Source organism: Lutjanus erythropterus, chromosome 8 (assembly GCF_056507025.1).
Source record: "Lutjanus erythropterus isolate fLutEry1 chromosome 8, fLutEry1.hap2, whole genome shotgun sequence".
Lineage (NCBI taxonomy): Eukaryota > Metazoa > Chordata > Actinopteri > Lutjaniformes > Lutjanidae > Lutjanus > Lutjanus erythropterus.
In genome coordinates, this window is record NC_139324.1 from 26519839 (window position 1) to 26538315 (window position 18477).

The 18477-nt window shown below is 37.0% G+C and overlaps 2 protein-coding genes across 14 annotated transcripts in view; both read left to right on the forward strand.

The window, feature by feature from the left end:
- The window catches only part of LOC146322929 (dedicator of cytokinesis protein 9), a 130519-nt gene extending 124792 nt beyond the window's left edge, over positions 1–5727 (forward strand). For all 13 annotated transcript variants that reach the window (XM_084725074.1, XM_084725078.1, XM_084725080.1 and 10 more), the window contains 4 exons: positions 86–276; positions 391–491; positions 1542–1680; positions 4563–5727. In XM_084725074.1, coding sequence (XP_084581200.1) covers positions 86–276; positions 391–491; positions 1542–1680; positions 4563–4688 — 557 coding nt within the window. In that variant the 3' untranslated portion in view covers positions 4689–5727. The remainder of the gene's footprint in view (positions 1–85; positions 277–390; positions 492–1541; positions 1681–4562) is intronic.
- A 755-nt stretch (positions 5728–6482) lies between these two features.
- Positions 6483–18074, forward strand: slc15a1a (solute carrier family 15 member 1a). Its single transcript, XM_084725084.1, is given in 24 exon segments — positions 6483–6619; positions 6897–6931; positions 7842–7929; positions 8106–8247; positions 9374–9493; positions 9580–9679; positions 11461–11551; positions 11670–11753; positions 11882–11964; positions 12076–12162; positions 12260–12349; positions 12436–12480; positions 12588–12620; positions 12713–12801; positions 13151–13232; positions 13397–13516; positions 13662–13805; positions 13891–13937; positions 15050–15157; positions 15261–15372; positions 15834–15971; positions 16106–16213; positions 17459–17620; positions 17622–18074. Coding segments are annotated over 24 exon segments (2223 nt in total). The 5' UTR covers positions 6483–6612; the 3' UTR covers positions 17730–18074.
- The last annotated feature ends 403 nt before the right edge of the window (positions 18075–18477 follow it).

The window sequence follows — 18477 nt, forward strand, 5'->3', positions numbered from 1 at the left end:
ACATGAGAGTGGATCCTGAGCTGTAAAACATGCAAGAAGACACGATTGATTAACTAAGAGGCCTCACTGTGTTTCTGTCCCGCAGCCACACACTGTTTCCCCTACGTGAAGAAGCGTATTGCAGTGATGTATCAGCACCACACTGATCTGAGCCCCATCGAGGTGGCCATCGACGAGATGAGCAAGAAGGTGGCCGAGATCAAACAGCTCTGCTCCTCCAGTGAGGTGGACATGATCCGTCTGCAGCTCAAACTGCAGGGCAGCATCAGTGTCCAGGTGCCTAGTTTATCAACAGTTTATCAACATGTACACACACACACACTGGACATACCCAATGAAACTGATCATGAAAAATTATATAACACGGCTCCTCTTCATCCTGTATCTCAGGTAAATGCAGGACCGCTTGCATATGCTCGAGCTTTTCTGGATGATGCGAGCGCCAAGAAGTATCCTGATAACAAGGTCAAACAGCTGAAAGAAGTCTTCAGGTGAGATGAGATGTCAATGCATTTTAATGATAATATATATAAAATAGATTATAAATTCAAATTTATTAGATATATATATATTGCATTGTTCTTTAATAGTCCCATACATTACCTACTATGTGGTAATTTGGGGAAACAAATTAAAACAGTCACAAATCCAATCTTCATACCCCAGAAAAGAGCAATAATAATTAAGCTAATTTTCATAAACATATTATTTATAAATAAATGAAAACAAAAAAGCAAATTAAGATTTCCTAAGATATAACCAAAAAATAATAAATGGACTCAAATTAGTTAAAAGCAAGTTCATAAAAGTACATTTTGAGTTTTAAACTAATTAACAGAAGTCCCTTGTCTTATATATTACCAGAGTTTGTTTCAAATCTTTGGACCATAACAGCTAAAATCTCCTTCACCATATTTTTTTGTATCTTTTAGTACATTAAGCAAACCAGTGTTGAAGAACCGAAGGGAATATTTTGGAACATATTCACTTACACAGTCATGAAGGTGTAAAGGTGTTAACTGCTTTAAGAACGAATAAAATAATATTAAAATCAAATCTCAGTATTACGGGTAGCCAGTGTAATGATGCTACAAGTGGTGTAATAATGTTCTCTTTGTTTTTGTTAACATTCTTGCAGCTGCATTTTGAAGTTTTGAAGTTGAAGAATCGAGTAAAAAAAAAGAAAAAGAAAAGTCTAGTATGGTAATCTAAGCAAGAAAAAACAAAGACATAGTCAGCTTGTTAGCGTTAAACTTTGAGGCTCTCAAATTAGAGATTTGGTGGATTTAAAACTGCTCAATTAATAAATTAAGTAAAAAAATAAGATGCTTCCAGACTGTAACTAGAGGTTTTCTCAAATAAAAGCGAGTCAGTATGAACTACAAGGTTCTTGCTTGTCCACCAAAACAAAGGTCAGAACAAATGTAAAACAAAAATACAACAGCTCAAGGAAAATAACTAAACTACTTTCTGTAATTCTCCTTTAACACACCTCAGTTTTTTTTTTAATTTAATTTAATTAATTTATTTGTTTTGAGCAGGCACTTTGTGGAGGCGTGTGGCCACGGTTTGGGCATTAATGAACGTCTGATCAAAGAGGACCAGCAGGAGTATCACGATGAGATGAAAGCCAACTACAGAGACCTCGCCAGAGAGCTGTCCATCATCATGCATGAGCAAGTAAGTACAGTATCAGTAACTAAGGTATCAGTGTAATTAATATCTGCATTACAACCTGTAACCTGTCTCTGACACTGGGTTTTGGCAGCCTGTAGTGCCACTCATTGAATGTTTGATACTGTGACTGGTGCAACACTCTTTGATAACACCATTCTCTGTTTTTCCCCCGTGCTGACATGAGCAGATTGGATGGTAATGCACGAAGCACCAGTATGCACTAAAGACTGATTTGTTAATTGTTGGTCCAGCCAGACGAAGACATCCTTGCTTCCTCCCTGTAGGATTTTTTTGCATTGTCAGAAAAAACCTGAAGTTACAATAATTCTTGGCCCATTTCTGTCCTGTCAATTGTTATACAAACCATATCTGTCCTGTGTTGTGATTGGCTGAAACATAAATCTCAATACACATTTGGCCACTGCCCTATTGTGTTAGCAAATGAAAACCTCCAGCAATTTTTAACAAGAAGAGCTGCTAAACCTGAGGTTCACTACTTGACCTTAAAAGCACTGAATAAACTGGCTAAGTTATCAGATCACAGACAGAACTTATCTTTATATCCCTGCAATAAATACAGAATCAGCTCAACATAAAATATTCTCACTCACACAGCACATGTCTGACTGACTAATCCTCCTGAGTAGGACTGCAACTAACTTATTTTCATTACACGTTAATCTACCTATTGCTCTTTCTTCTTTTTTTTTATAGTCTATTTGGTTGTTGTTGTTTTTGTGTTTGTTTGTTTGTTTGTTTGTTTGTCTGTTTGTTTGTTTTGGTGACAACACTCTGTGAAACATAGAGGCAGAATAAGCCTAATGTCCAGTTTAAACAAGCCACATGGACTGAATAACACATACAGTTATAGTAGAACAGACAGTGAACAGTGACAGTGAAAAAAAATGCTTTAAATTTTTAAAATAAAAAATATTAAGTAGAAGAAACGGAAAAAACAAGACAATACAAAAACTAGCGATGGAAATAACAGCAATCCCAAAATATATGAATGTGTTGCATCATGAATAGGACATTTGTCCAGACATGGTTTCCAGATTTCCTGGAAGCCTTTCATTTAAATCTCATTTCCAAATCTGCCTATTACTCTTAAGAAATTTTTATTTATTTGGCCTAATAAATGTCAGAAAATAGTCACCACGCTTTACCAACATGACATCTTCAAATGTCTCGTTTCGTCTCACCAACAGTCCAAAACCCAAAATATTCAGATCCGCTGATTGATTTTATGCAGATCGACTGGTCAGTTAATCGTCCACCTATTTTCCCTCCACTACAAACGGCCCTGAGGCAGCAGCTGGCCGGACCAACTAACACTTCTGGACTTTTGGATTGCTGACATGTTTTTTTTTCTCTGCATGTGTGTGCAGTATGTATGTTTGCATGTATGTACAATGTATGTATGTACATATACATTTGCCTGTGTATATTACAGCATGTGTATATGTTTGTACATACTGGATCTGAATGACCGTCTTTATGCATTATTATATGCATTTATTTATTGCGTTTTGCAGACACTAGTATGTCTTATACTTTGAATGATTTTCTGTTAATGCAACATGGACTGGTTGCTTGTTTTCTGTTGTATGCATCTATTAATCTTCATGAAAGTTGTGCACTAAGGGAGTATCGAACATTTCGGAAAATATCGATATTTGCTTTCTTGATGTGAAGATTGATACCACTCACTGTCATGTCTGTACGATAAAATACACAGCTACAGTCAGTTAGTGCTGTCACAGTGACCAAGTTTCCCCTGTGAGTAGTACTAACTTCACAGTCTGAGAAAGCTACCTGCTGGGTGCTGGTCTTATTTACACAACTTTGCAAATGACTTCCTGCAATTTGACCATTTTGTTTTCCACACTTGTCTATACTGTTACCTGCAGGGAATGTTTGTCAAGTAAATTTACATAGAGCAGCAACACAAACACACACAAACAGGTAAGAGGATCACACAGGAGAACTGGCAGGTTTTCAGACAGCTGATGCAGATCATACTGCAATATAAACTTTCACAAAAAACAACTTAAATCATTTTTATTTTGCTTCAAATGAGACTTGACATTTACACATTTCTCTTGATTGTCCCTCAGTATTACAACACTGGTCCAACATCACCACAGTCTGCAGCCACATTAGCTGTGCAACACGCTAATGCCAAGTTCAGCAGGTTAACCTACAGAATAAACAGTAAAGCAACGTAAAACATGGCCAAAGTCACAGCTTCCAAGTTTGAGGTCGGGTTACAGAAGCACCGTCAGTCCGTATCAGTCTGTCATTGAACTTTAACCATTTCTGGCCCTCTTACTGCCTGTCAAATTTTTAGAATCGTCCATTTAATACACAATGAAGTGTAAATCTAGAAGGAAAAAAAAGACTAACATTAACATAGCAGTTTTTCTGCTTGCTTGCTGTCTGCTGATTAGCCTAATTTAACACAAAGGCTAGAAACGTAACCGTGCTCTGTCCAGAGGTAACAAAATCCAACTACCATAACCTCTAAAGCTCGCTAATTAACATGTGACATTGTGTTTGTTTAATATGTACAAAGGCAGAAAAACAGTTAGCCTGGCTCTGTTTTTCTGAGGTTGCTATAACCTCCGTGAGAACACAGGAAGAGATAAATCAAAGATAAATTATATTGTCCATGAACATGATTTCTCCCAAAACTCCCATGATCCCACAGTACTTCACAATGTCATGAAACTGTGTCTTTTGTTATCATTTAAATGTGAGAGAGACCCCTAGTGGCAGAGCTTACAAATTATGCCTTTAACTCTCAGCAAGAAAGCAAATACTTCCCAAAATGTCAAACTGTTTCTTGTAAATATTTGTGAATATCTCATTCTTCCTTCCTCCAGATCAGTCCTGTGGAAGATGGCATGAAGAGCGTTCTTCCAGACTCGCTTCACATCTTTAACGCCATCAGCGGCACGCCAACCAGTGCCATCATCCAGGGCATCCCCAGCTCTTCCTCGGTGGTATGATGCTCGCCCGGGTCGGCCTTGAACTCAGCGCCCTCGGATCTCGCCAGTGATGCCATATAGTCACTCCTACACCCCGATCCTGCTTCTCTTCAGTCAGCTTGAAAGGAAACCGACAACTCTGATCGCCTCTCACCTTTCTCAGTCAACCATGGACCTCTATACGCGCGGCGTGGTGACTGTGTCGGCCAATTTAAAAATGTCCTGAGGTGAAGCCTGAGACCTGAACAGCAAGAGGGGGGATCACGCAGGAGAAAAGACAGACGATGTTGCTGCTTCGTGGCCAGAAATATTGTGTGATGAGACATGTTCTGTCCTCTCCCTCATTTGTTTCTACCTGAAAAGACTGGCTAATGTTTCCACGGACACATTCCTGTTGGGCTCTTTAATATGCATGTCATCACATCACACCCACCACCCTCCCAAACAGTACATTTTTGTTTATTTTGATAATGTTTCACGTTGTGGTTTTTTGTATGTACAGTATTCCACTTTTATAAGCCACTGTATTGATGTCCTGATGAACAGTATATGCTGCAAAACATCGACGCTCAACTCCCTGTACATGAAGTTATATTTCTACAAAAATGCAAATTTGCAAAAAAGGGCCTCCTTTAAAAGTGACTCATGTTAGCATTCAACCTTAAATCACTTCAATGTCTTAGAACGGGAGCGTTTTTAAATGTTTAAAGCCATTGCATACAAAAAGTATATTCCAAGTTGTTTATTACTGTATATAAAAAAAGGAACGTGTGCAATATTTGCAAAGTATCTTGCTGTGTGGGGCTCATACACTGTAAAGATGATGTTCACCTTCTTGCCAAAGCGATGAGGTGTGGAACCAGACACTACGCCTACTGTGGAAGTAATATGAAGCTTTTACCGTTTTAGTGTTCATTGAAATGTTCAAGAAATTGTTTTATATTTGGGAAGCGATGGGTTTTGTTTTTTTTTTTTATTTAACGCAAAGTCACTGTTCTGCTGTAAACAGAGATGTTCCCTAATGCTTTTCTTTTAAATAAAATACACTCTTTTCTCTGCATTGGTACTCATGAATTCATTCCTACATTTAGGCAACACTTTATTTGAAGAGGTGTGCATTAGACTGTCACTACACTGTCATAACCATTTCACAATTCCTGTCATGATGCCTGTCACGAGCCTTATAACATTTAATGACATGACATTCCAAATGGTACCACTTTAGTTGAAGCCCAGGAAATTATTCATGACACTGTTACAGAAGTATTTGATAGTGTAATGACATCTTTATGCCAAGTTCAAAATGTACCACTTTATAAAAGGTCTAGGAAAATGTTCATAACACACTTATAATGGTCCCATGACAGCCAGTGTCACAACCAACCACATAAGACGGCTTAATGTAACGTTAAAACATAAAGTTTAATAGTTTTATTAAGATTAATAATGTCAAGTTGTCATGACAAAGACATTGACAGGTTATAACAGACACTACTGGTTTGATTTAAACAATTTCAACTTTGCATTTAAAATGACATAAGTGACCAAATTACATTTAGTGACAACAGTCATAAACATTCATAGACTCATGTTCATACCAGATGTCAGGACATGGTTATCACAGTCTTATGCACACCTTGTCAAATTGTTGCCCACATGTATTAAAGTTTATTTGTTTAATTTATTGTGGATTAATAGTTTTTATGAGGTGTCAGGGACTGAACATAGCTGACTCTCTATCTCCTCTATCTCGCGGTTCCACCCATCATAAAAGCAACACAGTCAGCAGTGTGCAGGACACATCAAGGGCTAATAAGGAGCAACATTACAGACGCACTCCCACTCCCACAGGTGAACAGGGAAGGTTCAATTATCAGCAGCACCCTGAAGGAAACTCAAAGGAATATCTAACTGAGAAAGAAGGCAGCAGCTCCATTCAAGCATCATGACGGGTGAGTTTGCAAACATTTCTATTTGTGTTTTCATTCAAACAAAACAAAAGTTAATATACCAGTTCGAGCAGCTGGTGAAAATACCTGAAGGACAAGTCAGAGCAAACAAAGACAACTTGTTGCACACTTTTAAATGCTGCCTTTTGTTTCTTAATTCCACACTGAAACGCTGAGAAAAACAGACTCAAATACAGTAACTTGGAGGCTTTTAGTGAGATCATGTATTTGTGTATATTGGTGAAATTGTTTATTTAAACAAATTTCATCTCGTGCGCAGATAACGAGGATCCCAAGAAAGAGAAGAAGGGGACGGTAAAGTATTTAATGTATTTAAATTCTTTGATGTTCGTGCAGGTTTAGTTTTTACTTGTTCACTGTGACTAAATGATAATGCTCAGGAAAAAGCCATCATCTCACTGTATTACTGATAGAAGTTAATGAATTAAAAGCACTAACTTAGTCAGATGTTTACTTACTCATATTTTCTTGAATATTTCCATTTTGTGTTACTTTATACCTCAGCTCACTACATTTCACAACTATATTAACCTTTTCATTTTACATCTTAAACATTGAGGGGAGAGTGGGGTAAGATGAGTCAAGGGGCAAGTTGACCCGGTCCATTTTTCTCTGCAACTGCGCACATTTGTTGTCATGTGACCATAAAGTCAAGAGTGAATTCAAAATTATTTTGAAAAGGAAATCTTGGCAAATTTTTTAAATGATGCTCAGGTTTACCCCCAGATGACTGAAATTACCCACTGACTTGGATCAACTTACCCCTATCTTGGGGCCAGTTGATAGGACCACTTTTCTTTTCAAATTCAAATTTGTCATGATAGAACACATTCTGAAATAAGGGTTAATGTTTGCAATTACTTCGGTCTCATTCTCCCTTGCCTAAAGGTCAACATATGAAAAAATCTTACCCCACTCACCCCCAGTTTATAAAATACAAGGCAGTGTTAAAGCTTTAACTATTACCCAAAAGTACAACAAAGCAGTAAAAATGAGCTCCAGATCGACCAACAGCAAATTTAAAATATGACAACGTTAATTATTATCCAATAATATAATATAACACTGACATGGACCTTTCTGCACAATGAGTATTTTTACCTTTGATACATAAAGTACATTTCACTTCTGTACTCAGTAAGTAAATGAAGATAATTTCTCCACTACTGCTGAACGCTCTGCTGCTGTTTCTTTAATCCATCAGAGTAAAGTGGTGTGTGGCTACCCCCTCAGCATCTTCTTCATCGTTGTCAATGAGTTCTGCGAGAGGTTCTCCTACTATGGCATGCGAGGTGAGAATATTTGGTTCCAGCACCGTAGCCATGATAGATTGTTTTGTTTAATTTGGAGAATTTAATGGATATTTCTCGCTGATCAAACATTTCAGAGTTGATATTGTTCAGTCTTAGATTAATGATTATATACTGTATAATAAGAGGAATGCTTTGTGTCCACTGCCTGTCCACAGCTGTCCTGGTGTTGTACTTGAAGTACTTCTTGCGCTGGGACAATGACTTGGCCACGTCCATCTATCACGTCTTTGTGGCTCTCTGCTACTTGACCCCGATCCTCGGGGCCATCGTGGCTGACTCCTGGCTGGGAAAGTTTAAGTGAGTGGCTGCTTCCATTGATTTAATGCACACATGAAAAAAGTTGTTTTAGAGGAAAATTACTGAGTACATTTACTCAAGTGAAGTACTTTACATGAGTGGGCATATTTTCATTTTCTGCTATTTTCTACTTACAGAGGGGAAATTTTGTTTTGTTTTGTTGTATCTTTGTATTTTGCACTTTGCAACATTTATTAAACAGACAGTTACTTATTACTTTTTAGAAATTTAAATTTTACATACTGTATAATAAGTGTCTAAAATGTATTTTTATTTTTTTTAATTCAGTGCATTGCTAAATATTAAACCATCCCAACATTTTGGGCTAGTATCCAGCTGGGGGACCCTTGACATGTTTCAGAAATCTGAGCTGTTGGCAGTTCCACCAAAGGCAGATTTTGCCTCTAAAAATTTCAGATAGTTTAATTTAAATGATTATTTACATCCCAAAGATGTAAATTTATCCAATATTTAACAAAAACCACAAAGATTCAGCCCAAAACCCAAACATTTTTTCAGCTTTGCACTGCAGAACTTTGTTTTTGTTTCTCATCTCTCCATTTTATCATCTCATGAGCCCAAGATTCATTTTGTGATCCGCTAAAGGGGGTCAGATCCTCAGGTGGGGAATTACTGAACTAAACTTATTAACTGTATATACAATATCTAAAACAAACTCCAAAAAGTAGTCATGTTTTATTCCAGGTGAGTTTTATTTTCTTATTGCACCCTAAACACAAAGTACATATAGAGTATTGTGTGTTAGCAAGTTATGTAACATTACTGTCATGTCTTTCTATTGGTTGCTGAATTTTAGGGTTGATTAAAATACATGTCTAGCCAAAGGACATGGCAGTAATGTTGCATAGCTTGCTAACACACAATATATATATATATAGTGTTGCATCTCAGGCTCAAGAGATGTCGTCAAAATTAGTATTTCATCTTCAAACACTATGAAAATAGTCCTGGGGAAAAAATATCACCTGCTAAAACTTTTTTCCACCTGTTTTCACAAATGAGAAAAGTAACTTAGAAAGATCATTCTGGCAAAACCTTTTCTTTCATTTGTTCTGAGGTCATTCACACAGATCTCAGTAGTTCTCTTTGCCTCTTCCTCTTCCAGGACAATCATCTACCTGTCCATTGTCTACGCAATCGGTCAGGCCGCGATGGCTGTCAGTGCAATCCATGACATCACTGACACGGACCAGGACGGGACACCAAACAACATGACCTTTCACGTGTGAGTTTCTTTTCTGTTGCAGAAATAACCGAGCACAGTGCAGTACAGTCCCCTCTGCTCATGCACATGTTCCTCTTTGCGTTCAGTGCCTTGGCCATGGTGGGTCTCTTCCTCATCGCTCTGGGCACTGGTGGCATCAAACCTTGTGTTGCTGCCTTTGGTGGAGACCAGTTCAATGAGAAACAGGTTAGAACACCATACCTCATTTCTGCTGAGTCCTCTTCTGTAATGGTTAACCTTTGGTGGTGACAGCTGTGTTCAACATGCAATTGCAACATCCTAGTTCAAGTATTTTATTGCATGTCATTCCTCCTGTCTCCTCTCTGCTATCCACCATCGAAACACAGAAAAAAAATGCCCCCAAAATACTCATACCAAGAGTCTGCAGCCATGTGGTTCTATCAGGCCATAGCAGTACTCTGAGCTAAATGCTAACGCTAGTGTTCTAACATGCTGATAATGATGCAGATTTAAGGTATACCATGTTGACCATATTAGTTTAGCGTGACTCTTTCTACCTTCTGCCTATTTTTGCTCCAATAAAAGTTGAGCAAACTTGGTTCTTGTGGCAACTTTACTGACTCTACTGATTGGTGTAGATTAGCTAGGTAGTTAGCTAGCGTTTTGTTGACACTAGCTAACTCAAGATGTATGTATATGTTGCTTTTACTGGTCCCCCAGAGCCATCCTTTAACTACCTTCAAAATTTGTTCTTCTTTTCAACATAGCACATAGAAAATACAGAAGATAGGAGAGGAAAAAGTTGGGCGAGGTTAGGTTCAGTTTTAAGTTGAGTTTTGCAGACATCACAGTGGATAAATTAAAAGTTAAAAAGTTAAAAATCCACCAGTTTTACACATTTCTGTACCTGACTCAGAATTTTGTCAGGCAAATCAAATTTGTGTGTCCAACTTGAATATTTGGCAATTTGCTCCTTTTTTTCAGCTCAGAAACACACTAAACTCCTACATTTCTTTATCATACATGATATGAAAATATTAGATCTCAAAACAATTAGAGACAATGAAAGTGCATGTCCTGAAGCCCACTGTGGAGCAGTCAGCCACTGAAGCGTGTCAGATGTTCTCCATTAGTTTTGTGGTTTGTGGTGATTTTAAGACGCTGTTTTGTAAAGTTCACAGCCTCACATACTGCACAATGACGTACATAAAATCAAGAGTACTTGTTTTCTTCACTCTCATTTCTCTCTCTCTCATTTGAGTCCCCTTATTTATAATTCTCACTGGAATATTCTCTCTGTGCATTTTTGAAAGCCTCTATCTGTTTTATCTTGTTATTACAATACACACTGAATGACAAGAAACAACTGTTCAGCTTGAAGAATCTCAGTCAAATGAAGCGTCTCAGAGAGATGATTCAAACCTTTAACTTTCAGAGGCAGCCCTATACTGCATTATGAAAAAAAAAAACTGTCATGGCCTTTTGTGGCTCCAGATGGAGCAGCATGGAATTGGATAAATTACCTGAGGTCATGTTACTTGAGTCAGCATCGCTTATTGCAGAAGACAAGAAGTTTGAAAATTAAAATAATCTTTGGTTGTTGAAAGAAGTGAACTTACCAGACCTCCTCTCTGCTTGAGACTGAGCTGTCAGAGGTTGAGGTGCATTAAGGGTAATATAGATACCAAGTTTTAACAAGGAAGTTTTGATATTTTTAGTCTTAAAATTAGCTAATAATTGGCATTTTAATTGCCGAGCTTAAGTCTGACAATGTAAAAAGAGTGTAATCCTAAATCAGTGGGGGATTCTATAAAGGAATTAAAGTTACCACAATTAATTCTTAGATCCGTGTTGCTAGCATGGCTAAAAAAAAATATCTGGTCTCTGTATCATTTAATATAATCATGGATATTAATCACACTGGAATTTATTACATGTCATATTAAGCATTGCACAACGTGCACGCAGCACATGATAAAGAGTCAGTGATTTATTTCTCTGTGCAGGACAGGCAAAGGAGAACTTTCTTCTCTGTCTTCTACCTGTGCATCAACGGCGGGAGTCTGCTGTCAACCATTATCACACCAATCATCAGAGGTAGATATGAGCGGAGCATGAAGTTTATGACGAACACGTGCCGTAAACCGTGACGGTCCTTCAGAATGAGTGAAACTGAAGTTGTAGTTTGACAGCAGTCGTTTGTCTCCACCTGCAGCTCAGGAGTGCGGCATCCACACTAAGCAGGAATGTTACTCTCTGGCCTTCGGTGTCCCTGCAGCACTGATGGTGGTTGCACTTGGTATGTCTAAACAATCTGGAGACTGTGACTCTATAAATAAAGCAGAAATTTAAAGATTTAGTACGCATACTGTGCCCATTTACTGCGCGTGTAGCATAATGATTTTTTTCCTGTCATGTTCCTAACAGTGGTGTTTATCGCTGGAAGTCCTATGTACTACAAAGCTGAACCACAAGGAAACATCATGCTGGATGTGTGTAAATGTATAGGGGTGAGTCTGTTTTTTACAATATTTGCATCAACACATTCTGCATTAATGTTAAACAACAGTTTCTCGAGGTGTTTCTGAAAACATATTTCTCCTTCACTTCGCTGTCATCAGTTTGCTGTTAAAAACCGCTTCAGGCACCGAAGCAAGCGGTACCCAAAGAGGGAGCACTGGATGGACTGGGCAGAGGAAAAATACGATGTAAGTTTCACCTCATTTAACTCTCTAACATCTCAAAGACAGCTGAAAGCTAATGCCTGTTTAAATTAATGCCTTATTATGTTTGTTTGTGCTGTAGAAACTCCTCATTGCTCAAATCAAAATGGTGCTGAAGGTCCTCTTCTTATACATCCCACTTCCGATGTTCTGGACCCTGTTTGACCAAAAGGTATCTTAAAGTTATTCTTCCTTTTAAAAAGGCAACATCACTTGTTGTCAGTGGAAACTGTCTTAAACTTTATGTCTTTATTAAAGGGCTCCAGGTGGACTCTGCAAGCCACCACCATGGATGGAAACTTTGTAAGTTTGATGATGAAAAAAAATACAAAACAAAGAACAAGTGTAAATATATTTTACTGGGTAATATCTTGTGTTCTAATGTTCTAATAATTTATCTGTGTCTGCAGGGCCTACTTGTCGTACAGCCTGATCAGATGCAGGTAAGTTAAAAGAAGTGCATCATGCGATCTTGAACTGATGTACTGCACTGTGTTTGAGAAAAATTTCACTGTGCAATTTATGTTTTTTAAAGACTTTCAACCCCATCCTGATCCTGACTCTGGTGCCTCTCATGGACAGCGTGATCTACCCTCTGATCAACAAATGCGGCTTTAACTTCACGTAAGTACTGCTGACACTTAGTCTGGGGTTTGTACAGTATCTATCAGTCTATATATAGATACAGTGGTCAGTTCTGGCAGAGATTTGCACTCTGTTGAGAGTCTTCTTGTTGGGTTATTAAATAACATCACAGGAATAACATTTACTTTTGACAAATGCTTTTAAATGTTTAATTTTCTACATGCTTGTTCTAGAAGAGAGCTCCATTTCAGAAATCCCTCAATTTCCTCTTGGCCACTTTTTCATGTTTGGGGGAATAGTTCAATATTTGTCAGGAAAAAATGAGCTGATTTGATTTATTGATGAATGTCAGATGAGACACTGCATTTGTATCTCTCAACTTCAACAGACCTCTGAAAAGAATGACAGTGGGGATGGTTATGGCAGCGATTGCTTTTGTCTGCGCTGCTGTGACTCAGATTCAAATTGATGTAAGTTGAAAAAGTTGTTATGATCGTCTACTTTTATTCTGTAAAATACACAAACATTCACAGATGAATTAGTTCCAAGCCTGGTATTTAGGTGAACACAGACTAATTCAGTTCAGTTCAGATCAAAGGCAAGTGCTCATTTTGTGCTTTGTGCAACCTTTCAGAAAACGTTGCCCACCTTCCCAACAGCCTCCCAGAATCAGTTGAAATTACTCAACATGGGCAATAATCCAGTGACAGTTAGTCTGTCCGGCAATAACACAGAGGTGCTTCCTGGAGGTCAGGTATGTCATCGCACAGTAACGCAAAACTTTAACAAAACTGGAACTTACAAAGTTAAAATTCTGTGAAAATCCAAAACCCCAGTTTTTATGTGTGCACATTGTTATCTCAGTAACTTCACGTCTTAACAGTTTCTTTGTTTTGCAGGCCAGCAGTGACTTCTTCACATACGACACACAAAATATCACTGTAACAATAGGCAGCTCTGCAGTGACAAGGGATTTTTTCTTGTCTTTGGGAGAGCGGCAAACGCTTCTCATTCCTGCAAACCTCAGTGATGCGTGGCTGTTGGTGAGTTAAACACACAGGATGGGGAAAATAAAGACATGCACGAGGCCTTTTAATGGCTAAATTAATCTGCGTTGTATTTCCTCAGACTGATGATTTGACTGCCAAACCAGAAAAAGGAAGTAATGCAATCCGGTAAGTTGAATAAACTGTAACAAATATACATTTCATTGATCAGTTTTTGATTGATTTGATTTGATCGAAACTGACCAGCAGAAAATCTCTTTTTAGCTATTTTCTTATACTTTTTATGTATTTATCTACTCAATTTACTCTGTTTTTCTATTTTTTCTGTTTTGCTATGTTTTTATTAATTGTATCCTTGATGCCTTGCCATAATTGCTCACCTCACATTCACGCCAATAAAGCATAATTGTCGTTACGTTGAGTATGAACCTTGTATCTAAATATTTTGACTTTTTTTTTTTTTTCATAAATTAATACTGTTGGTCACCCTGGTCTGTCTTTGGGTTTAACAAATTCTTAACCGTTTAAAAGTATTAAATATAGATGCTAACTTTGACTAAGCAACATTCAATTTGATTGAAAACACAGGATTTTTTTAATTTCCTGAAAAGTAGTTTTACGATACTGAATTGAAATTGAAATAGAAAAACAATCATTGGCCATTTTCATAATTGTTAGTCTCTTATCAGGTAAAAGTACTGACTATCATATTGCATAATTTATCTGCAGAGTAAATTCTCTGTAAAAGCAAAAAGTTAAGAAACATCAGAATTTTGTTTTGAATGTTTTGAAGAAGTTTTACAGACTAATAATGTTATGTTGGGATAATTTACTTTTCACCTTTAGATAAACTTAAATCTTAAGTTTTAGAAACCCCCAAAATTTGTAATTTAGAAATTGTTGAATAAACTCATTGAACTTAAAAACCTCAACTCAAAAAAATAAAATAAAATAAATAATAAAAAAAAAGAAGTGAAAGTGAACTCACTGTGAACAATTTTTAAAATACAAATTCTTTAGGGGGCCTCTAAACCTCAAAAATTCAAGTTTATCGAAATAAGAAAATGTAATCATTTCAATAAAAGATTGTAGGTCGGTGAAACCTTTTTTTTAGTTTGTTTCAAAACTTAAGAGTTTGATTCAAAACTCAAAAATATAGTGTGGGTTGCTGCCTTGAAATTATGAGTTTTCTTTCCCTTTTTTCCCTCAGTGTTACTGAAAATGAAGAAATTTTAAACATTCTGTCTGTGATGTTTTTGCTCTATATGTGCCCATTTCAGATTTGTAAATGGACTGAACATACCAGTGAACGTAACAACTCCTAACGCTGATTTTGGACTAATTGAATCATCTTATTATTCCAACTACACCTTGGTAAAAAGTGGAAAGTAAGGATCTTTTTTTTTACTAATTCACTATTTCATAGTACAGTCTTTTTTAATGCAAACAGTAGTACGGATTATTAAAATGATTTTCTTCTCTAATGATCAGGAACATCTTCACCATACAGAATGGTGAACAGAAATGTGAGTTCAGCAGGGACTATGGATTTGGAAGTTCATATTCCTACTTTATCCCCAGCACATTTTCTTTTGGACCGAATGTAAGTTTAAATACATGATTTTGAAATAATTTTGGTCAGATGTGCAAACTTAAATGTCATCTAATGTAATGTGTAAATGTGTTAAATGTCACTCCATCATTAGTGTGTTGAACCCTTTATGGGAAAATTATGCCTGATTATTCTACATGAAGTGACTGATGATATTTTAGGTTTATTTATTTGTGTAAGTGATGTTGTTTGTTTAATTGTTTATCTGTTATTTATCTGTTATTTTATATTGAGTACAATTCAACAAAGGTGGTTGGATTCATGCATTTTTGTTTATTCATGAGATTATTTTGAAAATTTGAAAAATATAGAATGAACCACCTTTGTAATGCACAAATAGACCATGTGTGGCTCTGCAAAAATCTGTTAAAATCCATCCAGCTTCCGTCTTTTCAGGCACATTGTCCTAAACTGAACTGCTGTAATCATTTCTGTTTATTTATTTATTTTAGTGTCATGAGACTATCACTGAAGTAGAATACATCAAGCCCAACTCAGCTCACATGGCTCTCCAGATCCCACAGTACTTCTTCATCACTGCTGGTGAAGTGATGTTTTCTGTCACTGGTCTGGAGTTTTCTTACTCACAGGTAAAAACTGTTGCAACACACATCTCCACACATTATTTTACAGCTGTACATAAGAGTAATCGATTTTCTTTCAAATATAAATCTTCTTTGTGTCTGGTTTTATTCCACTTGTGTCCGTCTTTTGTGTCCTCAAGGCACCTAATAACATGAAAGCAGTGCTGCAAGCAGGCTGGTTGCTGACTGTTGCTATTGGCAACTTCATCGTACTGATTGTGGCTGAGCTTGCAAAGATTCCCGAACAGGTAAAAAAAACTCCCACTGATTAAAGCTACCACAAGGAGTTTTTAACTGGTTATGAAACAGTCTGTTTATTACTGGTGCCTCTATATGAACCAAATAAGTTTACGACTGTCTGCAAGGAGATCAGCTACTTCTGGATATTTGTTCTGAATGCCTGCTGCAGAGGTGGGAGTGAGTCACCAATGTGCAAGTCGCAAGCAAGTCTCAAGTGACTGTGCTGAGAATCAAGACAGTCAAGTCAAGACTCCCTATAAGTCAAGTCATACAGAATTTCCATATTTTATTCAGTTTAAGGACAGTAGAGCTGCAACAATTAATCCATCAATTAATTATTAATTGATTATTATTCAATTAAACATAATCTATTTTGCAAACGGATTATTTGGCTTGAGTCACCTTCTGGATGGATTGGTCAGCCCTAGGATGGATTTTATTAAAAGGTTTTAAAAGATTGAAACTAAGTTTTGATGGCTTGCATAATTTTGATAGGCTGAAAAAAAATTAATCTGTGCAAACATTATTTCGTATTTGAGTTTTTCCTTCTTCATAACTGCAGCGCTATTTTCACAGGTGTAAATGTACATCTGCAAACTCAAGTTTCAGAGTTTCAAAACTTTTTTCTCCAACATACGCACACAAGTTTTAAAGGTTTTCAAGGTTTCAAACCTGGAAAACAGAATAAAGCAATAGGAGAACAGTGACAAATCTGAAGCTTTGAAAATGTGTTGCAGAAACCCTGTAGTGAGGCCTGCAGTTGTGAAGAACAATAACTCAAGCACAAAATAATGTTAGCATAGATTTGACCTTTTTAAGTCCATCAAAACATTATGCAAGCCTTCAAAAATTAGTTTCAGTCTTGCAAAACGTATTCATCCCATAGCCATGGGGTCAGATTCTCCTTAAGATTAGAATGAATTAGCTTGTGTTTACATTTTCCTTGGCAAAGTTACAGTTAGTAGCACATTAGCCACTTAAAACGTAGCAGGAGGAGGTTTTTCTTTAAATAATTTTATTTAAGATGTTATACTTTGTGGTTGTTACTGTGGAAACACAACCACTTTTGTCCACAGGAGGCTCCAAAATCAACAAAATATCAAAGTACCTTGTAGTAGCTTTAAACCCACAACTAGTCCTCTAAGAAAAAAATGATAGAATATCTCAGTGGACATGTTTTTGTTCCATGTGGTGACAGTGGGACATGATGATGCATTAATACCATGTTTGTCTCTCTCCTTCTCTTTCCATAGTGGGCAGAGTACATCCTGTTTGCTTCTCTCCTGCTGGCGGTGTGTGTCATCTTCTCCATCATGGCGCACTTCTACACCTACATGGATCCTGCAGAAATCGAGGCCCAGTTCAAGAACAAGGATGATGATGATGACAAGGACGATAAAAGCGAGTTGAAGAATGCAGAGATTGAGATGGTCAAGAGAGGTTCAGTTAAATCTCACGATGATGACGATTCGGACTAAGAGAGCAACAAGAGAGAGGCCTAAAAAGCAGATTAGATATCCATAATGCTTTTATTTCTGATGTTTAACTAACATCAATGTTATCTATTTGTGTGTGTGTGTGTGTGTGTGTGTGTGTGTGTGTGTGTGTGTGTGTGTGTGTGTGTGTGTGTGTGTGTGAGATAGAGAGAGAGTTTTAACTATTTTATATTCTAATGCTCAAATGACAATCGTGAACACGGCACACTGACCTCTTTAATATATTAGACATAGTATTATCCTTGTAATATCACATGAATGCTATCATTTCCTAACACTGAGCACTTACATATCATTGGATGTAATTACTGTTTTGTATTTATGTGTAAGTTATGTTCAGTGAGCAATAAAAAATAATTCCTATTTGTGTAATTTTCATTCGCAGTTCTTGTCTTGAGATCTCCCGACCAGATATTAAATTTTTACCTTTAAATTTTACTGCCATCCAAGGTTGAATAGTGTTGTTTGTTTTTTTTTGCTATTAATAGGCTTGAAATAAAAGTCCTGTTCCATTTAGTGTAGCAGAGCCTCTCCAGTGAATGAGCCAACATGCACACTAGCAGCATCCTAACTCTGTTTGACCTGAATAGAACAGGACCTTAACTTGTATCAGTGGTAATACCTGTGTTTTTTAAACTATTTCAGGTCAAAAAGGCAGGTGTGAAAAAAGTCTTGAGCTCCCAAACTGGCTAGATAGAAATAATTTACATTACTTGAGCTTGAAAGTTTGCTCTTCACATTGGAAATGATAGTTTCACAAAAATAATATAAACTCC